At 36.2% G+C, this 24,003-nt stretch overlaps 1 protein-coding gene across 1 annotated transcript in view; it reads left to right on the top strand.

Annotated features, from left to right (window-relative positions):
• The window catches only part of CTNNA2 (catenin alpha 2), a 490,369-nt gene that overhangs the window by 388,009 nt on the left and 78,357 nt on the right, over positions 1 to 24,003 (top strand). The window contains exon 9 of the mRNA XM_082051003.1: positions 250 to 402. Coding sequence (XP_081907129.1) covers positions 250 to 402 — 153 coding nt within the window. The remainder of the gene's footprint in view (positions 1 to 249; positions 403 to 24,003) is intronic.

Raw genomic sequence — 24,003 nt, 5'->3', positions numbered from 1 at the left:
GATCCATTCAGTCCAGTAGGATTAGATGGATGCCAGCACAAATCTCGGCAGTGTTTTGCAGACCCTAGGCCAGTAAGTGCTTGATATTTAATATACAACTTGGAGGAAAGAAAGAGAAAAGTCCAGCCTCCCATGCAGTACTGTGAGATGCAACACATCAATGCTTAAATATAAGTAGCCAACAAATACAGTGAGAATGTATATTGATAATTCTCCTTTTATTTACTGGTCTGCTTTCTTTTGTCACAGCTACGGAAGGCAGTAATGGATCATATATCGGATTCATTCCTGGAGACCAATGTCCCGTTACTGGTTCTCATCGAAGCTGCAAAAAGCGGTAATGAGAAAGAAGTGAAGGAGTATGCTCAGGTCTTCCGTGAACACGCCAACAAGTTAGTTGAGGTAAGTGATCTTATTGACATGGCTAGATTTCCATCCTGCCTCTCTCGAAGAGGCAAGGAAAATGATATACAGCTGAAATGGCAGAGGGAGCATTTCTGTAATGCAGGTTTCAGGAGTTTTGATCAACTTTATCCTTCTGATTGCACAGCAAATGTCTGGATGACTGCCAGGGAAGAGCATGCACTGTATTTCAGTAGTTAATTAAAGCAATCAAGAATGTTTAAAATTGTATTTCTAGTATTTTGTTGAAAGTAATGGGCAACAGTAAGTAAATTTCACCTCAGCTTTATTAACAGTAGAATAGATCTTAATCTCTATTAAGTAAAAATCCAAATAGGTGCTTCAAAATACTGAATCTGGTACTGGCCAGAGGCTGCTCTAAACTGAAGAGCTTGTCATGCTGAACTAAAATAGGAAAAAGGACACTTAGAGAAGGCACAGCATTAAGACCGTGTTTACTCTTGAAAGGTGCATATTACAGATATATACATATAGTATCTTCTCTTCTTAAGAGACTTACTGTGCAAAGTCAAATGATAATTTCACATCTTTAGGGACTTTATTGCAATAGCTCTATACTACCATGAGAGGTATAAAACATAATGATTGAAACCTGGATGCTCATTGAATGGGCTTTTAATAAAATAATAATAAAGTTCATGTCAGTTTGCCTTTAACAGATCAAGAACTATGAAAAATGCTTATATTTCTTGAAGAAAAATAACAATGATTTGTTTGACATCATTATGTGGTGTTATTGACTTCTCTATACTAGCATTATTTTGAAGAATATGGAGCCCCTTTGCAACATCCTTTCTCTGTAGCAGTACCATGTGTTCTTTAGCAAAGGAAAATATGATTAGGGAACTACTGATTTGATAAGTATTGAATTATAGTTTTGCATGGTTTTTGTTCTTTAAGCAGACATTGTCCTAATTCTCTGGTACTTGAGATGTAGCAAGGAGTGTTTCTTGGTTACTATTGACCAGAGCTAGACAGTTTCCTGACAAATATGTGTGGGATGTATTTTTATTGAGAGTAAGATGCCCTTCTGGAGCATCTTGCTCTTCCCATGTACAAAACAAGGAACCAAGGTCTTAAGGTCTGGGAGTCAGGTCTTTGCTATAGAACTTAACTTGTAGGTCCTGGTAGGTCCCGGGTTTTAAAAGCTCTGTGTGAATTCTGTATAATGCCATGTATAATAAGGTTCACTACTATTATCCGAAATAGGAGCACAGGACTGTCACCAGCTTCCAGTCCTGATCCCTCTGTATTATGCAAAGATTTGCTACTGTCACCTGGTGACTGGAGTTGTGGAAATGAAAAAGCAAACAGTCAGTAGGTACATAAAGAGAGAAAAAACAAACAGGAAACCCCTGTACAATAGTCACAGTTATATTGTAGTGGCAGTCAGAGTTGTAGCCCTATAAATCATATGCAATGAATGTATGTGGTTAATATTATAGCAGTCCCCTCCTCCACAGACTTGCAACAAAACATTGCAATTATGGGTCTAATAGAACTATTAAAAAGTTAAAAATAATTAAGAAGATGTTTTTTAAAAAGAAAATAAGAAGTAGTGACATAAAAAGAGGAAAAATACCTATTAAATGCTATAGTTAAAAAAAGCAGCCACCCCAATTAAAAGCAAAACAGCCAAACTAAACCAAAACAAACAAACAAATAAAAACAAAACCAAAAAGACATAAAACACTTTCAACTGAGAGAGTCATTAATAGTTATAGCTTTGGTTTTACAAGCCTAACATTACATTAGACTTGTCCTCAAGACCAAAGTAGAGTTTGGTTTCTGTTTTTGAACATTATGTGATCATATTTAGGTAGTCCACCAACAAAAGAATGATGATAGTAACGATAGTTGTCTTAGCCCTACTGCCTGATATTTTTATTCCATTTAGGTTTTTCCAGACTGTTAGAAGCAGATCTTTAATTGGTTCTTGTATGTCTCTGACATCTGGTATGAACCTGGGGGTCCACTATTACTCTTTTCCAAGGATGGGTCCTTTTAGCTGTATCTTTGACTTTTATTTATAAAAATTCTTTCTGGTTTGGGCAATAAGGTATCTTGAAGAAATTATTTTCTATTGCAAGCAGAATTTTGAAACCCACATTTCAGTTTCATAAAACTGCACAAGAAAATAAATATTTGGAATAGATTTACGTCCCTGTTCACTAGATTTTGAACTTAAAACAGTTTCAGCACTTTTACTGAACGATGCACAGTGGTATCTTAGCAGATGGGCTTCTATGTTTTTTTGTGGGTCAAGTATTTTGCAAATAGTAAAATGTGGTTTAAAGATGAGACATAATCAAGTGACTGTGGAATGTAAGATCCTTTCTCAGGCACAGGGCCAGAATTGCTTGCTGATACATGCAAACATGGTTCCACTGAAGGATGTGGAGTTACACTTACTTATGTTACAAGAATTTGGAACTGCAGATCCAATACTGTCAAAACTCTGTAATAATTAATTTTAAAATTAGAATCTGAATTTCTTTCCAAGCTCAATAGAAAGTCCATCAAAAGGTCAGGAAAAATAACCCATGTTTCTATAATTTTTTATATAAAAGCTGTGTTTTACCTTTCTGAGAGAAAAAAAAAATACATTTCTTGATATTTGATGAATACAAATGACAAAATTTTCTTTGCACAGCCAATACATTTTCTAAAGTATGTTCTGTGAGAATGAGGCTTATGGAACCCAACTTTCTTTTATAGTTCATATTGCAGAATACTTCAATCTTCTCTTAAGAGCTGTTTTCATTATTTATGTATTTTCCCTGCCTCTTATGGTAACTTTTGTCTTTTGCTTTTCACTTGACTTGCTGTGATATGCCTCATTTGAGAATTACAACTGCAAAGAGGAATTCTCATTTTTCTAGACATTCACTGACAACTGGTTTTGTCAATGGGTTATGTTGGAAACTCAGAGTTAGGTGTCACCTCATGAAACCTGAGGCACTTGATCTGGTATAGTTATGTGTAGAACCTTTCCTGGCTCCCTCCAGATCCCAAGAAGACAGAGCATCCCGAGAATGAGACCCAGCTTAACTATGGTGTAAATAACCCAGAATGACTCAAATTGTCTTACAGTTATTTGGGGTAAAAAACCAACAATCAAATAACACAGAATTTAAATGGTACCACTCCAGGCTTGGCTGGCTAATTCCTTTCCTTCAAATCATATTTCAGCAGTCATCTCTCAACTTTTCTGCCTTTTGAAACTGAAGTTAGAGAAATGATGGTGCCTTTCCAGGTCATGATCTTTACCTCATGAATCCCTTTAATGCTTTTTTAAAAAATTATCTCTAATGATTGAAAGTCAGTAAATGCCTGAGTTGTGTTGCCAGCTTCAAATGTGACCTTGGGAAGTCATTTAACTTCTGTATCCTGGCACCTTCATTTGTAGCATAAGGTTAATGACAGATAATTCTAATACCTACTACACAAAGGCACTTGACTGATAAATCAGCTCAGATTTATTCAATGCATCTATCAAAGTGTTATATGGCAGCTAATTAATTATATTTTTATTATTCCTTTTAGCTCAGCTTCCATAGTTTAACTGTTAGACCTCTGGACTCTTTTTTGCAAAATTAAATTATTAAATCCAACCATTTTTCCTGGGAGATGAAATTCAGCAGCCAGTAAACTCTTGATAGCATGATAGTCATGACAGCAAGCTGCCTACTTACTTTCTATAGGAAACATCAACATATTTGACATTTAATGAAGATCTGTGAAACTTCAGGTTACAGGGCCTTTTGGTTAAATTAGTGAATTGGATCAGAGTTTCCATCCTCACAAAGATGGAGAAAAGTCCAAGAGAGCCTTCCTATGTAACCTCATCTGGGTGCTCCTGTTTTGGCGGGGGATTGGACTGGATGAGCTTTCAAGGTCCCTTCCGACCCCTGATATTCTGTCATTCTGTGTGATTTAAGTTGTGAGTTTTTAAAAAATATTTTATGGAAGGACTTAAACGTTTAGTTTAAGTGAACATTTACAAGAATTAAGTCCAGCTGCTTTATTCTTACTTGAAACTTATTTCCAACAAAATTGGACTGAAGGGAATGTTTGTTCTTTAGCACAAACTGATGCAGCACCAAAGCTGAAACAGCTACAAACAATCTTTCTAAAAACAAAACAAAAACCAGTGCCTTACCAATTTTGTATGAATTAATTTTTTATGGATAATTTTGTGAGGCCTATATGTGTTTATCAGCTTCATCTCATACAAACTTAAGATTTCTGGAGACAAAATAATCAAAGCTACCTTCTAAGAACACTTGGCTAGTGGAAGGACTGTGTTAGGCAGTGGTTTATGGTGATTAAAATTTGATACAGTGCAAGCAAATCAATAGAATCACAAGGCTGGATAGTAATTTGTAACAGATGAAACCTTACAGCAGAGTTTCTGTTTTATAGTCTTTTTGTTCATTACACTCATAAGAGTCTTTAATAACTTTTTCCTGACCATGTAATCGCTACTTTGAACAGGATACTGGGGTTACTTTTGGGAGTTTAGGGGTTGGGTTTTTTCCTCTTAAAATGTCAAGGGAGAAAAAAAAAAAAAGCTGATATTTAAACTCTTTATAAGGCACAGTGCAAACTACCCTTCATTTTCCAAGAACTGTATTGTAGCTCCTTAATTCAGACTGATTGTATGTTTCCCATCATAAATGTGGAAACAGGCTTGCACACTGAATACAGGAGGAAAAGAAACCAAACACGGTCAGTGTGCACAGCACACTAAACAAGCAATTGGACATGCTCAGTGCCTACTTGATTCAGTAATGTGTGCGTTACTATGGTGGTCAACAGTGAATTTAACCTCTCAGAAATCATGGAGAGCATTTGGTGTCTAAGAAACACAAAGCTAGGCTTTCTCCTAGGGAGTAAAGATCTTCTGTGTAAATCTGCAACACACCTGAGATCAACAGAGCTCTGACCGTTTACACTGTACAACTCTGTCTCACATTCAGATAAAAATATTTTGTTTGTGCTTTTGTAAGTATTGTATAAGCTTATGAACTGAGTTGGGCTTTCATTTAAGATAGGCAAAACCCAGAGTAGCAAGCCTAAGAGGAAAGAATTTGGCTTATTTTTCTCTGCAACCTTTGTTCGAGGAACAAAGAGTGTTCCTACTGGCATATTGCACAAATACTGTCCAAACTTGAAATTTTCTATTTTTTTTTCTTTTGTTTCAGTGCAGATCAATACCTTATCAGAGTATACAACTAGTTCTTCTGATAATGAAAATAAGTGTCAATATTCTTTCATAGGTTCTGTATCCAGCTTCCATCAAGAAAAATTTATATGTACATGGATTTCCTCTTATAGCCTTTGTTGTTGCATTTATCTTTTAGTTGACATTAAGCTAGATAAGAAATAATATTCAGAAGATGGTAATTCTCTGTTCTAATCAAGGACTGTTAAAAAGTCATAGATGAGCTTAATTCAAGCCCTTCGAGTTGTGAGATTTTATTTGAAATCAAAGCCATGGGCTACCTCCGTGTTCTCATGTTTCATCTGTTCACTTTAATTTCCATCTCAGGCCTCTCTTTCCTGCATGGGCAGCAGACGTTCTCAATTCCTAGTAAGCGTCATGAGTATATTGATGATAACTAAAAACCACAAGTCCAGTTATCTTCAACAAGAGCATGAAAAGCTTGAATTGTTTGCATTTACTTCTGAGTCCCTACTGCAACCAGATCTACTCTGTCCATCTCCCCATCTTGGAGGTGTAAATGTCTTTGAGGCAAAGTGAACTCAAAGTTTTCAGAATAAAACTTTCTGCTAATGTTATGTCATTGGTGAACTCTTTATGCTGACTTTCTTACTCACATTAGCCACTAGATACTCACATTAGCCCACTGGGATCTATGCCAGTTTCATCTTCTGCTTTCTAGATTAACAGTAAAAATGAAATCAAATTGCCTTGTAGAAAAGGTGAGGCACAGAAATAACTGTTGCTTTGTGACTTTTCGAGCCTCTTGTGTACCTGTCCATGAAGAAGATAAGTTATTAAAGGAGTTAAATAATCAATGTCTGAATTTTCAAGATTGCTTTCAGCCAATCCACCTCTGCCTTCAGGCAATATAGATCCATCTTGTGCTCGCAAAGTCAGCTGTAGGAGGAAATAGTTGCAGAACCTGCCTGTGATCTGCAGACTTCACTCTTAACATGGAAACATGGGTGAAATTAAACAATTTAGCAATAGAGAACTTGGCTATAGTAAATACCAAAGGACCTGGATGCTCATCCTTCAACACTTGTCCTTGGCAAGTTTCTGGTGAAACCCAGGAATGCAGGATGGTTGAAAGGGGAGGGAGATCCTTATCTCACAGGTACTTTGGCAATATAGTTTCGTTTCAAAAATTCCTTCCCACTAATAAACACCCAGGTAAACAAGCACACCAGAACCTGTGAGACCATTAGTAGTATTTGAGTAATCATCTTTTATTCATTTGTCCCTTTCCTTTATTCTTAGATTGTTCTGCTTCTGTGTCTCATAGCAACACCAGAAGGCTTGAATGATAATTTTGTTTGTTCACACATCTTTCTGTAATGTACATAATAAGCAAATGTTACATAAAGGTAGCAACCTGTGGGTAATGATGGTTCTTTTTTTCCTTCCCAGGAGAGTACAAGATTGAAAAGTAAAAGGAAAAAAAAAAAAAAAAAAAGAGTGGTAAAAACAATATGATGAGAGGAAATGGCTTAAATGGCTTCAAGCTGTGCCCAGGGGATGTTTAGATTTAGATTAGGACAGAAAGGGTTGTCAGGTGTTGCAACAGGCTGCCCAGGGCAGTGGTGGAGTCACCATCCCTGGAGGGGTTTAAAAGATGTGGAGATGAGGTTCTTAGGGACATGGTTTAATGCCACAGTTAAGTTATGGTTGGACTTGATGATCTTGAGCGTCTCTTCCAGCCAAAATGATTCTATGACTCTATGATTCTAAATAGCTGCAGAATCTGTCATCTTGAATGCATATCCAGCTTTAGGATGTAGACATACGCCTGTGCTGTGATGGTCTGTCATCTGGTTTCCTATACGTCATCATTCATTGGCAAATGATTGTATTATGTATTTTTACTCATTGGAAAAACAAACAAAAAAACCCCAAAAACAACAACAACTAAACAAAACAACCTACTGGAAGATTTTATACAAATGAAAATGTATTTTAGCTATTTCACTTTTTTTGCTGTAATTCTTTAACGTATCTTTGTATACTCTACTCATTATTTGGATGAGAAATATCTGGTTTTCTTCTTTCATAAATATTCCTTGTAATTTTCCAATATTTTCCAGGTAGCTGATTTTTTTTTTCTTAAAGATAATTAACTTTTAACCATGCTTATTTATGGCCTCTGTAAAAGAGATTAAGTCTGATTACTCCCTTTTTAACCACTAAGTTATTTTTTTAAAAATATTTGTCTAGTGAATAACACCTGCTTAGCCAGGGACTCACCTCTCCTGTCTGCTCATGCTGCTCTGCTGTGTGGTTCATGTGGCACATTTTCCCCAAATAAAACTACACCTACAAACTCTAATATCCATTTGTGTCTACCATCTTCTACGATCCAACCGTAGCAGTCTTTGTGATTTAAAATTTGCTAATGGTACAATAAAGAGCTCTTGGTACCGTTTAGATTAATTGATTACATATATCATGGGTTTAGCTCCTCCTAACCAGTTGCTTGAATTAGTACCCTCAGTGTACCAACATGTCATACAACATCTAGGCTGGAAATCATCCCCTAACTCTTCCATAGGAAGGACTGCTTTGAAAGGAGTGAATATATGTGAATTTTTAGTGGTAGGCACCCTCTGGTACCTAAATGTCCTTTTAATTTGAACTTAAGCACTTCTGATGGACATGATTTTTATTTAGATGTCATCTCTTCTGCTAGGGAAGAGATGAAAGCAAGTGAAAGCTCTTGAGACAGATACAAGCTTTCCTTAATTACACCATCATCAATGAGTGAGGTGAAATGAACTGTTAGCAGAGGCGTTGCTCTCGAATTGTCAGGATGAATCCATGGCATCTGTGTGATGACACTGTAAAATTCCCAGCTGTATGAGTGCTCAGCTCACTGTTTGGCAGCTAGAAATCAATACTGGCAGGTGTGTAATTTATCTACCTTCAGTTTCTTTTAGGTTTGGAGGGTTTTTTTCATATATATTTCTTTTTGCTAGGCAGCAAATATGAACGCCTCTTCACTTAGCAGATGAAATTTATTACCCGTATTTTACACTGACCAAACTATTACTTTTTTGGCCACATGGAAGAAACTGATCTCTTACCCCCAAAAATGGATTGTGATTGGAAGTGGGAAATTCATCAAGTGGTATTATCCTTTGAGAGAGGTTAATAAAAGAAGATGGTAACTGTCTCTCTTTCTGATAGTCATATGATGAACCTTGTTTTATTCATATGTCAGCAGGGCATCGCTCATGAGACAACCTCTTCCTCTCCCATTGACTGTTCTTTCTAGCAAGTCGAAGAAGGATTTCTTAGAGCGGGTAGGGCAGGCTGTAATAAGCTACACAGCTGGAGTTAAAAGGGACAAAGATTAATATGAGCAAGCCTATCTTTTTGGACTAGCATGGTAAGAATATATCCGGTAGAAATGCAATTAATGCCACAACTGACTTCTGCTGGCTTCCTCGTCTTTCAACCTGTTTCAGATGCAATAAGGTTGTTTTCAAAAGGAACCCAGAGCAAGGCTCTTTTATTACTGTTGACTTCAAGACATGTGTTTTTAAACTTCAGAATGGGTTCTATCTATTAACTTCTTAATCTCTTAATTTCTTTTGACTGTCTTCAATGTGTTGTGTAATAGAGACGTGTTTCCAGTTGTCAGCTGTGGGGATCTCAAGGGAATACCTGCTCTTGAAGATAAGGAGAATGAGATTCTTGGCATGTTAGTTATTCAAATGTGATATTTTCTAGGCAGCCCTACCTACCCCCATTCTTTATTTTTATTCTTATATCCTATTTTATAAGTTTTATTTGTGTCTCTGGTAACAAGCACTAATCATAACTGATGCTTTTTCCCAGTGTTTCTTTAAAAAGGGAATTTAAGTTTATACTCTAGAAGCTGTACGTTTGGATTAATTTTTGCTACTCAAGACAGGTTAACACTTTAAAACTACATAAAATGTTTAGCATCTTGGCCTTTTTTCTGTGATGTATTAGCATGGTTATATTTCAATCAGTTTATATTAAGAACTGTGCTTTTACATATGCATCTTAGGCTTCACTGTAAGAAGGAAGAGTTTAATCAAATAACCTGTGTTAGAGCATGAAATTTAAGAGAAATAAGGGTAATGGTAGGGAATAAAATAAAGGATGAAATACAAGAAGCTATGCTGGTGTTCCAAACTCATGATAAAATAGGAAATAAACAAACAGCATATATTACTATAGAGAAAAGGAGTTTATCATCCAGGACTGAGTCATTCTCACCGTACAGGACAGATTTAGAAGGCCTAGAAATATTTAGGAAGCCAAAAAGTTCAGTATGACCAGAAAGTACTTCTGAAAACAGCATTCACAAGAAAATAATGAGTCAGATATAAAGATAAGTATTCAGACATGCTCAAGAAAATCAGCAGAAGATGCACAAGGAAAAGCCATGTCAAAGACTTGAGGACAGAGTGGCATGCTTAATGATGGAGTTTTGAACTGATGTAAAAGAAGAAATTGTAATCAAAAAATCTTACGATTTTGAGCAAAAGTCATAGCAACTTTGATTTTTAAAAATATCACAATTGAGATATATATAGTAAAATTTCAAGTATAGACCCTTGAGTTATAAAGTTTATTAATCCAAAACAGGGAATGCAAATGCAAAAATCATCATCTCCAAATACTAGTATGGTAGGTACACTAGAATTGTACAGGTGTCTCTGTGTTGCTTTAGCTTAGGCAATGTGTGGGTCATGGTGTACTCTATCCTGGTTTTTCTTTTGTATCCTCTTAACTATATTCTAACAAGTGCAGTGGTTATGATGATGCACCCATTCTACCGCATTTTTACTGGTTTTACTACAGTGCCAAGACTGTACTTGTTTAGCTGGTAATGCATGAATATCAAAATAATCCTTATCGTATAAATGTTCCTCGTCAGTGATGCTGTTTTTGTTGGCTTTTCAAACTCCCTGTGATACATGAGTACACTGGAAACTTTCCAATAGACTGTGTTTAGTGGCACCCACTTCCATTTATCTTTATGTATACAATATCTTGGTGTATTTATTGTTTACGAAAGCCAAAACTCCACCGTCCTAAATTTTGATTAGAAACATTTCACTGATACCAAATTCATAATCAATTACGCTAACTTCAGCAGTGAATTCCCTTCAGTACTAGTTAATCTATCTGTAATCTCAAGCATATCATAGTTCTCAGCCCTTACAGTTTGTTCCACATCTTATCTGCACCTTTGTTAAGAAGGACCTTTCTTATAATAAATCTGTTTGCCACATAGATACTTGCAGCTTTTGATCCAACAGCACACAAGCCCCTTTGGTCTTCTTCCTGTAAGTCATTTCTTGTTTTTTTTTCAATAAGTCTAATTAACTCTGTGACTTATCTCTACACCACCTCTTTCTTCAGCAATTTCAATAGTATGTCTACAAAATGTCCTACTTAGCTTTACTAAATAGAAGTAATACCTGTAGGCATGGTGTCTTGGCTTTACTTGACTGAAAAAAACATGTCACATCAATATGTTATGTGTCTTTTCTTGGAACTCCAGGTGTTTTCAGTACTGAAATGCACCTTTTGCCATTTTCCATAAGTTCAATAAGTGTTGTTATTGTGTTTTCACACCTATAGTCTAAGCCTCGGATGGCCTGTGTAGCTTTAAAATATGTTCTCTGTCAAAATAGATCCTTAAGATAACCAGCAGAGGCAGATGGACCATGTCTTTGTTTCCCCCAGGACAGTTGTTATTCGAACAAAATCTGTAGAATTGCATGAGGGAAATAGTAACAGAAATCAGAGTGATGCTGAGAATGGATGCAGAGCAGGCTGTGAGAAATAAGGGTCTGGGGGGACCATTGGGGGAAGATAAGGTTTTAGGGTGAATTTTCAGTGAAGTAATTTATATGTGCTTGTAATGCTGCTCTTGAATGGCAAGTATGTATGGGACTAGATTTTTTTTTTTAATATAGTTTACTCTTTTCTTATTTTTCTTATTGACAACCCAGCAAGAAAATTCAATGATTCATGTAGATATGGATTCAGAAAGTAAATATCTTCAGTCACAATTTTCCTAGTTAAAAACTTGAACTCAGTTATGGAGGAGAAGAGACGCTGGAAAACCCATGATGCTACAACCCTGTTATACCTTATTGGGTAAATATAATAGTAAGATAATTCAGAAAATATCTAGATATTACTGAGTAAAATACTATAATCCTAATGCCAAGTTTCCTCAGTGTTTGAAAAATGTATTTTATACCTTAATTTGGAGATAGATTACCAAAGAAAATACAGCCACCTCTCTACTCCATTAGAACAACATTGTAACAAATGTGTGGATCACGTTTCAATAATAATTCCTTTATGAGATATTGATGACAATAAAGGAGGATGTAGATTAGTGTGAAATACTTAGATTAGTGTGAAAAGTGATTGGTTTTATTGCTTTACTTCCAAGCCTGGATTTCTGAAAATCAAATAAATAATTAAGTGCGTTTGCTTCAGAGTTCCACAAAAGTTTATCCTGTGGCCTCAGAGCACAGCATGAGGAGCTTCAGCCTGAGTACAACCTCTTAAGAAACTTATAAGTAGCCAAGAAAATGATCTTAGCATGAAAGTGTAATCTCGAGAGTAAGCTTAGTTTCACAGTACACACATTATAAAACTGGTATGTTTTTTGATCCTGAAGTGCTTCCAAGACTTCAGCAGTTCAGGAGATGTTCTGTAAGCCTTAATCTCTTTACAATATGTTGTGCTTGAGAAGCATAAGAGAGAAGGGAGGAAAAGTTCAGATTTTATCTTTGTCTGTACTTCTTGCAGTCAAAAGGATTCTAGGATAGAGGCTCTGCTTCTAAAAGTTGACTGGCTTACTGGTTAGTGATATCATTAAGTGAGAAAGGCAAGTCATTGCTAAATAATCAGAAACTTTTATCATAGGGCCAAAAATGGTGGTGTTACATCTCCTTGCAGTGCACAATTCCATAGTTATACCCTTCGTGTTACCAATTAAATGACTCAAGTTTTACTTTTACTCGTAATAAAAATAAGTACAATTCTTACCCACAGATACACAGAGTGTGTAGCAGATGAGCTGTTACCTTTCCAACACACAATCTGTATTCTTCTGTAGTTTAAGGGGATTTGTAAATTTTACCCTGCCCCAGGAAACAGTTAAGACCAGTCATAAGATCTTAAACCACTGTTTGTGACGCGGCTGAAAAGTCCCATGGATATGTTTTTGTTGCAAAAATTGCTATTGCCATAGTGTCAGAAAGAAGATGAAGGCACTCGGCAATGAATATTAACAAAAGAACAAGGAAATTACATGCTGCAGAATTTTTTAGATAGGTGACGGGGAAATGAGAAAGAAGCCATAGCTTGTTTGACTCAGAGTGCAACTTCTTCAGCAGGATAATAGTTCTTGCTAGGATGCCAATATAGCTGAGTAAAGTTTATGTAGGAGAGGAAAATAGCTCAGGCTTTGTGCTATCCCTCTCAGAAAACAACCATATCAAAGGTAATCCCTTTTAACAAAATAATGTTTGGTATTTTTGTTGGTTTAAGTTATAAAAATTGACGTGTATACAAGAAATGGTAGGAATAGCTGCTATACAATATTGTATAATATTAAACCTCTGATTGTAAATAGTATTGGAACCCATCACTGAGTTACCTGGACACCCACTGGTTTAAAGAAAGTCAAACACTGAAATAACACAAGTAGGAAGCGGTAACATTTCACAATCAGTCTGTGTAAGAAGAAGCAAGAGGAGATGAAATTCTGTACCTTGGGTTGCATACAAATATCTCAACATTACTGTCAGCTTTGCCCATTTCATTGAGTAATGGTAAATAGATGGGATGACTAGCTCACTGGCAACCTTATACAAAAGGTTCTACATCAGTGCAAAATACTAATTATACTAATTTGTGACACATGATTTTCAAAAGCCTAATAGATAAAAAACATTAAGAGCATAAATCATTAATTTAATCTGATTATTTTTGATCAGTCTTTTATTTACTGTCTACTCAATTAAAAACTGAGGTTAATGAATCTTTTAAATGTACTATAATAGTCTAATATTCATTATTTTCCCCTCTCCACCCCAGGTAAAAATCTATCTTTTTTTTCTCCCTTCCACCCCTTTTTGGATTAGAGAGGAATTTCTGATTCACACCATATATTTTCATTTCTGAAAGTCGCTGAGAGCAGTTTTCCCATTTGAAGTGGTGTGCGGAGAATGAGATGGCAAAAAGCCAGAAAGCAGTAGGAGCTCTGGAGTGCGATGTGCAAATACAGTTTTACCTTAAGGTCTTCCCTTACATCTTTCTGTCTTTGCCATTTCTGCAAAAGTTTCCTTCTTTCTCATCCATATCATGGTTAAAAATCGTCTTTTACTTAATGAGAAACATGCATCTCTCTCCCCATTTTTGAATTTGCTGATTTGCAAATGGATGAGATGTTATCTAAATATACTGAAATTTGGTAGCAATCATTAGAATGATTAATCATTTTTCTGCCTTTGAGTTACAAATACAAAAACTTCTTCCCTAATGTTTTTGCTGCATACAATCCTATTCCTTGTCTTTACTTGTCTTTTTTTATCTTCATATAGAGTTTCTCTTTTAAAGATTAATGATTTCCCACATCTTCAAAACAGGAGAATAGCAATTTTTATTCCTTCTCATTTTGTAATGTTTAACAGAAAAATTTTGGCATTTTGCAAGCCGCAAGTAAACGTGTAAAACCAGATGCTCAGTAGGTGTAAAATGATAAGTCTTTCTCCGTCTTCGCAGCTGTAACATCAGTCTCCATCAAACTGGTGTAAGTCCAAATTTTCCGACTTGACCGAACTTATAACTACATAATCTCAGGTTATTTTAGGATTTGGGTGATGCTTCTTGCCTCGTATCCCTTATAATGCTCAAAAGCACCAAAAAACTGTCTTACATCAGATTTTTTTTTTGGTTGAACTCCAAATGCTTTTTAAATTTAATCATCAATATTATCTACACTTTGTAGGTAACATCCTAGAAAGCGAAATAATTTTCCCAGGGTATTAGTGAACTTGTGGCAAATCTAGGAAATTAATCTGATCACTGTGATTTGCATCAGTTGTTTATCGTTGAGGATTTCACACTGCTTGTTCCAATTTCTAGATTTTAACCATAGTGTCTTTTGAATTTTAGTTGACTTGTTATTTGTGTAGCCTTAAAATAGTAAACTAGATACAAGTGAGCAAAAAGCTTTGAGCATTTAGAAGCCATTAGATATAGCCTACGCTTTACTATATATAAACCATTAAAAGTAAATATAGTATACTTCCAGGATTAATTTTAAATACATAGAACCTTTCTAGCGTACAAGATAAGATTCATTTTGCCTACCTTTTGCTTTAAACTAATCTTTTAACCTTTTAGATGGCTATTGTCTACACCCTATGGGTCATTGCTGTAGAGAAGGTCAATTCTAATAGGTGTCACCATCCCAAAGTATGGCACTCAGTCAAAATACATGGGACACATTGACTCTGAAGATACCTTTCTCTCTTGTGCAATTTTGTTAGGTATACTAGACAGTGAGGTGGCAATAAATGTCTTTTAGCTAATGTTGACTTATGTATGGTGAACCTCTATCTGTAATGAGAAAAGTCATATCTGTGGTAGAAAAATGTTTACCAGAGTACTCATTGTTATTGCGTGTGGTATACTTCTAATTCTGCCCTCAGTTATTTGCAGTGAAGACATTGTGTTCTTCTAATTGTCTTCTCATGAAGACCAGAATGCTTCATTTGCATCAGATTCTTCCCTTGTAATAACATTATAATATCAAGTCTCTCTGAAAGTAAGACCACCAGTGTGTCTAAGAGGAGCATCAACACTTCCCACTTCATGCAGGCTGAAGATCTGATTCTCTAATGTATTCTTTTAAGCTGCAGCAAAATAATAATATCCTGCAGCTACTGCCTGTGGTCGGTTGAATCTTAACCTGTTTGAGCTCTCTGAGCTTATTTTAGTCTGCAGTGTCTGTCAAAGATGCTCCTGTTTCCATCTTACGTGTGTTGAACGCTATCTTGGCATGCAACTTTAACACAACAGATGGGACACAGTGCAGCTTGGCTGACCTCTACTTTCAGCATTTAAATAACTAAACTGATTTGATTACCATAGAATAAACTTCCAAGAACTTCTCACACTGCAGACCAAGCTAACAAATGCCAATTGCAATCCTCTAATTACAATAGATGAAGAGGTCACTTTTCATAATGGTTTTATGGGATTGAAACATAATTCCATTGACTTTAATGAGAACCACAGGGATGAAATACCTGGAAAACTTATGTTTCCTTCTGACTAAGACAAGGAAGCCAAAATAACAGTGGAAGTAGTGCACACAAACTTCATTAATGTGTTTCCAAGTCATACTCTTATTTTTCAATATCATTGAAAAGGGACTGGGGACAAAGAGGACTTACATCTTTGGGAGCTGAAAAATTGGGCTAAAATTGGTCAACACTTGAGACTATCACTTTCTTGAGAAGGTTTTCTTTTAGTATCATTGTTCTGTTATTTTCAGTTCCTAATGCCCCCTTTTCTCCTGTTAATTAGCCTTCATTTGGGCCGAATTGGAACACTATTGGCTACCAGCTCTTGAATCTTTAGCAGGCCAGATTTTATTTTCTGCCTACGATTTCCTGAAGGAACTCAAGAATACCATTGCAAAACTTGAGAATACCATTCCCTCAAGAAAAATAAACACTATAAGTTTATGTATCTATTACAATGTGAAGAGCATAAGACAGTAGTTATTAAAAAGCAGTTAAAAAGGACTCTATAAACCTTGGCTTCTGACAGAGGGATAAATGTCTCATTAGCAATTTTTACCCTTTGTCAACATATTTTTATCTTTAAAGCTGATTCATATTATACCTTCTCATGTTGAGATTCATCTTTCGTACATGAATTTATGCTCCATCGTTCTAGCTCCTATTCCCTTTGTTGAGCTGAAGTGCAGCTGCCTTTGAATTAACTCACACTTTGGCAAACACTGATTGAAGTTTCAAATATTGCAGAAAAAAAGTAAATAAAATAAAAGCCCAAGCCTGACATAATCAAATCAATGAGCATATGTTCAAAAATGTGTGACACATTTTTTACAAAGGTGCAATATTTATGGAAAACTTGATTAAAAAAATCTGAATGACTGAGATAACACAGCAACATATTTGAATACTTGCTTTCTTTGGGCTGCTGTGAATACATCATGTGCTTTGCGTCTGATTTATTCAGTTATACCGACTACAAATGTTGTACACATAGTTACACATATAATTGTAGCTGTATGACTATCTAACAACACAGACATGGTATAACTGATTTTCCTTTACCAAATGCGAGCACACTCTAAGTCTAGTTCTAGATGGCTTTTTTTTTTTCTTAGTGTTCTCATAGAAAAAGGAAAAAAAAATATACAATTAAATAATAAAGGTATCTTTTATAGGTTCCAGTATAAGTTGGGGAATGACCTATTAGAGAGCAGTGTAGGGGAAAGGGACCTGGGGGTCCTGGGGACAACAGGGTGACCATGAGCCAGCACTGGGCCCTTGTGGCCAGGAAGGCCAATGGTACCTGGGTTGGACTAGGAGGGGGGTGGTCAGTAGGTCAGAGAGGTTCTCCTGCCCCTCTACTCTGCCCTGGGGAGACCACACCTGGAATATTGTGTCCAGTTCTGGGCCCCTCAGTTCCAGCAGGACAGGGAACTGCTGGAGAGAGTCCAGCATAGGGCAACAAAGATGCTGAAGGGAGTGGAGCATCTCCCGTGTGAGGAAAGGCTGAGGGAGCTGGGGCTCTGGAGCTGGAGAAGAGGAGACTGAGGGGTGACCTCATTCATGTTTACAAATACATAAAGGGTGAGTGTCAGGAGGATGGAGCTGGGGCTCTTCTCAGTGACAACCAATGATAGGACAAGGGGTAACGGGTTCAAATTGGAACACAGAAGGTTCCACTTAAATTTGAGAAGAAGCTTCTTCCCAGTGAGGGTAACAGAACACTGGCCCAGGCTGCCCAGGGGGGTTGTGGAGTCTCCTTCTGTGCAGACATTCCAACCCACCTGGACACCTTCCTGTGTAACCTCATCTGGGTGTTCCTGCTCCATGGGGGGATTGCACTGGATGAGCTTTCCAGGTCCCTTCTAATCCCTGACATTCTGGGATTCTGTGACAGCAGTTATTACAGTCAGGAGGCAGAAATCCATATTTTTACTCACTGATAGTGTTCTCTACAGCTTTTCCTGCACAGGTCTTTTGTACTTGTTCTCATTCTTCCTGCTTGCTTTTTTTCTTCAGTAATATAATAAATAAAAACAAGCTCTTGTGTGGTGTTCTTCATATCCTATACTGTAATTATGGCATTTTTGTTGTAATATTTTTTTGGAAATAAAAAAAGCCTATCTCCATTTCTGCATAAAGTAATGAAAATCTGAATTTACAAGAGAGAGTTATTTAATCTTCATTGAGATGACTTGTAGAAGGATCATAGAAGAGAGAAAGAAAGGAAGAGTATTGTGATTTGTTCTTGTGATCAAATTAAATTTCATGTTTGTTCCTCCTTCTGCATCTCTGTCATACTCACATGATAATTATCATTATTAGTTTCTCATCTCTATGTCTGCTCAAGAGAGCCTTTCATTGTGTTAGAAGACATCGAGGGCAGAATTTTCTGAATTTCTTCTCATGGAATATGTGGGATCCTGTACTTACCAGGAAAGCAGAACTCTTGCTATGAAGGTGCTGCCTGTAAAGTCAAACAAAGAAATAAACAACAACAAAAGTTGAAAATCTTGCTTCTATACTGAATGTTGTAGAAGTGAAGTACAAGAAAGACCATAGAAAATGGTAAATCATCAGAGAAATTTTTCTAGATGTCCCATAATCTATTTTCTGATTCCAGTATGATTTCTAATCTGTAATCTCCAGAAACCTTCAAGCTCTATGTCGAAGACGATTCCAAAATTTCATTACCATGTTGATCACAGATCTTTGAAATTTCATTTTTAAAATCTTACCAGAATAAGAAGCTTTAGTTATCTTTCCCTTCCAAGCATCTATCTTGAATGTATTTTTTAGAAGCTATTGTAGCTTCTTCTAATGTCCTGTGTCCCCAACCATCCTAGAACCTCTTTGTACTTGTGTGATTCATGTTGCTCTTTTTACTCATGTAACCTTTCTAAATGAAGTTTTACAATTGTTTGTACTAAAAATTTAATTTGGATTTATATTTTTTTCTTCAAAATTTTTATCTGCTCCTGTGTCTTTGGATGCTTTATCTCTGATCTGGTCTATTTTGTCTTTAAAACTGATTACACAAGTACGGCTCTTCTGATAGAGTATCATCTGTGCTTGTAACCTGTCAGAGTTGTTATTAATAGAATTCTTCATGGTTGATCAGGAAATACAATTTCTATTTCTGCTTAATCTTTTGCAGTTTCTTGGTCTGATGGACACTGTGGTAATCCACGTTATTTTGGCAATTCCTCAAAGACTTATGGCCAAGCCTTTTGGCCTCGTAGATACATATATAATTCTGAATAAAAGATCATCAGAGGCCTAGTGCAAGAGCTGGGATCATTTAGTGGAATTATCGTATTTAACAATATAGATGTAGCATAATGTCTCTTAAAGCAACATTTTACATCCTTTTCTACATGAGTTACATTTTAAGACAAGAAGGATCTGTCAGGAGATATCTAAAGGGATAAAAAGACAATGTTTAATTGTTTGTGGCAATTACTTCATGATTGTGAGTCTGTCCTTCTTGAAAAGAAAGACTCCTTCCCAGAAGTCCACATAAGCAGAATGATAATGATATTGGTAGCAGCAAGTGGTACATAATTTGACTTCTGGCTGTGTGGTTTCAATTATTTTACAACATATTGGCATATATTCTGTCATGTCAGAACCCTGAAAAATCTCAGGAATTCATAAAATGCCTGTGAAGCTTCAAGTCTCAGGTAATTGATAATAATTGTTTGATAAATATACTTGCATCTACAGTGTGTGACTATAAAAGGCTGAAAAATGGTAGGATGGTGCAGGAAAATGTCAGTTCTGTGAAAAATCCATAGAAATTTTCAATGAAAGGGCTCTCTGTTGAAAAATAAGACAGCTCATTAAATTTTGTGGGCAATGTCAGACACTAATCAAAACACTAAGAGAATACTCTTGATATTGAAGGGTAAAGCTTGTAGGTGGCAGGTAAAAAATAGGGAATTTATTTGCATGGTAACAGGTGGAGCCATTCTGAAGCTGATGTGATGAATCCATACAGCTGAACACCGAGTCTTCCAAGCCCTCCAAACAAATATAAACCAGGGATGATAAATACAGAGATGCATCTTGTATAATTACACGTTTGACTCATTCCAGGAAAACCTGGGACTAGAGAGAAGCTGTGTGAAATTTCTCATGTGAATGCTTTCCCAAAAGAAATGTAGTTTTAGGTCAATGTAAACTATTTGTGAAAGTTTACTGAATGTGCACGTCAGAAATATACTCGATGTCTACCTGAGACCATTTTTTGTGATTATTTTTCATTGCAGCTATTAAACAGGAAAAAAATGTTCTTTAAACAGCTCTATTTTTTTTGGCATGTATTTCACATACAGATAGTTTGTCTGGCACAGTTTCTGTGTTTTTATTCTCTTATTATAAAAGAATTTTCCTGAATCTGTTATATATGTTTATAATAAAGCTAAGCCTCACTCATTAATATATTCTGCTTAACGATAAAGATCTGGAGGAAAGACACAAGGATAAATTAATGTATTAATAGTATATTTGAAAGTGTGGGGGAATTCTCACATGTTTTAGAAACATGGTCATGTTTCCTGCAGTATTGTGCAATATCAAACATAATGCTCTGACTAATTTCTGTTTTACTCAAGCTCTCTCATTTCTGTTTAGTTAATATATTCTTCATTTCCTTCTTTAAGCTGAAATATGAAATTTCCAGGGGTTTTTTTGGTAAAGATCTGATTTATTCCATTATAAAATGGAAAGACAAATCAGGATTAGCTGTGAGTGTGATGAAAAGTAGTATATAGATATTAAAGAAAATAAATTTGATCTCGAGACTGTATTTAAAGCATATCTTAGAGGAAAAAAAATACCATAGCAGAGCTTTATGATCTTGGTTATTTCTTGATGCAACCTTGTTTTTTAAGGTGTCCAGTGAGTCACAGCTGGTCAGAACCAAAGAAAACATTACAAGGAAAAAGATTATATTTAATTTCCTGTGTTTGTCTTTCTTTTTACTTGGAAGTCAAAGGACTGAGATACGTGATCTATACTTTGATATAGAAAGGTAATAATATAAGGATGTATTTTACTTAAGTTGACGGAAGGGATTATTTTTTTTTTTAAGTAAGCTAATGTTACAGTGATCAGAAAATCTATGTATGTTAGTATTTTTAAACCCTGTAGCAGCTTAATGTGGGTTCATATGCTCTAGGAATAAAGTATTATGTGTAATTACTGTCTTTAATTAAACTCAGTTTCTCTAACTCTTGGAGAAATACACCAATAGACAAATGCTGATATTTTTAATTTTTGAGGCATAAATGAATGGGTAGGATGGCTTTGATTTTCAAGAGCTAGAATTTCTTTGTATTGGCAGTTTTAACTGTGTTAGTCCGAGTTTTACCAAAAGATGCCTGTGTTTTATTTAGATGTCCATTTGAACGAGGTTCTGAATTACATGTAGTTGATTGTATTTGGGTTCAGAACAAAACCTTATCTTGATTTTCACTGAATCTTGAAAGTTTTTATGCACACTGTTAAAACTTTGTTATGAAGGCAGCAAGGATAAGTGTTTCGTAGCCTGGTGGTTTGGACATTATCTACTGATATTAAAGCTGTGGGTATAAGCATATTCAGGCAAAGAATAGAAGTAGTTCTAGATGTCTAAAAATTAAGTAGTTGTACGAAGATAAGGATATATTAACTCTTTTTCCCAACATATTTCAAAATCAAGGAGACAGCACTGCTGTTGGGGAATTAAATAGGAGAGAATCTAAATTCTCACCTCCTGGAAATTGTTGTCAGCTGTCAGTCTTTGGTACAGAAGGTTTTTGCCTTGGTTCACTCATCTCTGCTATGAGAGCAAAACGAGCTTGAGGTTCTATGAAGCTGCTTTCTTACAAATTGCACTGAGATCTTGAAGCTCGTTTTCACCACTAATGCTGAATGAAAAACCTAAATGTTCCTTTGGCTATAGAAAGCAGCAGTAGCCTAGTTGAGATCACACAGAATCGACTGGGTTGGAAAAGACCTCAGAGATCATCAAGTCCAGCCCTTGGTCCATTGACTAGATCGTGGCACTAAGTGCCATGTCCAATCTCAGTTTAAAAACCTCCAGGGCCGGTGAGTCCAGCACCTCCCTGGGCAGCCATTCCAATGCCTGACCACTCTCTCTGCACAGAATTGCTTTCTAATCTCCAGCCTCAATTTCCCCTGGCAGAGTTGAAGCCCATGGCCCCTTGTCCTATTGCTGATGCCTGGGAGAAGAGACCAATCCCCACCTGGCTAGAACTGCCCTTCAGGAGATCTGAGAGCCTGAGTAAGAATAGTTGTATAGATTTAGCTAAATAAATTGATAAAGCTGGAGAATAATTAATATCTTTTGGGTACCCACATTTTTAATCAGCCACAGCAACTGAGTTTCAGATTTTGAACATTATAGACAGAACTCGAGCCCTCTCTGCTCCTCCCTTCCAAAGTTGTATAGCCCTTCATAACCACCAAGACACATTGAACTAACTTGAAAAAAATAATGTAGCAGCAAAAAAACATGGTACTTGTCTCTGATCCATCTTTGTCAGCACTTTATATTTTTATTACAGACAAAAGATAAATTCCCTGTAAAGCAGAGTGTAGACATCACTGAGAAGTTAAAATGCTCTCTGAATTTAGACTAGTTAATTATACATTGTCTACCTTTTTACAGTGTACTTGGGGCTTTAGTTTGTTAAAGAGGAAAACTGCTTGATAGCAGCAGCTGTGCCAGCAGTGAAGATTAAGGAAGATTATTATCTTAGTTAATTTGAAAACAGCCTGTGTGCTAACAATCTAGAGAAGAGACATCAAGTCCCACAAATCCTCCCAAATTGTTCTCAAGTTTGATAAAGTAGTTATTATATGGGTTGGGTGGGAATTCTTTTTTTAATTGGTTTATCCACTGTCGAAAAGAAAGAGTTTCCCTCAGAATTAGAGCGGAGAAAATAAGAGAATTGGTGTAGTTATTTAATAAATAAAGAGCTTTAATTCTGCCAAATAGATGCTAGACAGCTTATGAAAGACTCTCAGGGAGCTGCCTGGGGCTTGTGATGGTAGTATTGGTTCTTCACCCACGTTTGGGGAGATTTATGGGAAGCCTATGGTCTGATATTAGCTTTTGTCTGGAAAGCAAGCTCATCACTCTGTGTATACTCATTAGCTTGGTTTTGTGAGTGATTAGCTTTTGTTTTTTCCACTTTCATACCAGCATGTCAGGGACTAACTACTCTGATCTAGACATGCAGGCAAACACAAGGGTCTCACTGAGGTGGGACCACAGTTGGGCAAGTCAGGATTGTTGGCCTTTACCTTTATATGGTCTCCTTGCATATACTGAGATTAATATCAAGACAGCTGGAAAGCAGAGACTGCTATCCTTTGAAACCAGACATTTATTAACAAAAAAAGGAAAAGCAGTACTTTCCTGTAGGTGATTTAGGAATAGAAGAGTGCAGTTCAAATGTTCAGAATGTCTCACTAAAGCCAACAAGTGATTCTGAAAATGGATAAAAATGCTTGAAAATACTTCAGTTTTTTATGGTAATACTGCAAGCTTGCACTGGCGTATTTGGGCATCTTGATTCCAATTTGCATTATGTTTCTGAGGAGAAAGAATTGTCACTTGACCGCTCTCAGAAGCATATTTGGCATTGGTCTGAAGACTGAAAAGCAGGCTTCAGTTACACTGCATAAATCCAGGGTAAGAACATGAATTCAGTCCAGTATGTCTAATTATATCTGTATAGATGAATGTGGTATCTGCCCTATTTTACATTTAGGATTTTTCAAAAGATTTATTCTTAGCTGGAATGCAAGTTTGAATGTCAGTGTTGAATGTCAGCTGGAGTGTTAAAAGTTAGTTTTGAGTGCTGTTTGAATTTGGGTTCCTTTAGTCCATGTAGATGAAACTAGCACTTCTCAGCCTGTTGAAACAGTGTAGGCTTTTTCCCTCCCATAAATCATGTGAATTCAAGTAGAACATTAAGACTTTCAACTTGACTATGTTTGCATTTAAGCCATTCTCTTGAA

The sequence above is a fragment of the Streptopelia decaocto genome (genome assembly GCF_964273445.1).
Source record: "Streptopelia decaocto genome assembly, chromosome: 4".
In the NCBI taxonomy this organism is placed as follows: domain Eukaryota; kingdom Metazoa; phylum Chordata; class Aves; order Columbiformes; family Columbidae; genus Streptopelia; species Streptopelia decaocto.
The sequence above is the reverse complement of the archived record's forward strand: the minus strand, read 5'-3'. Positions and strand labels throughout refer to the sequence as shown.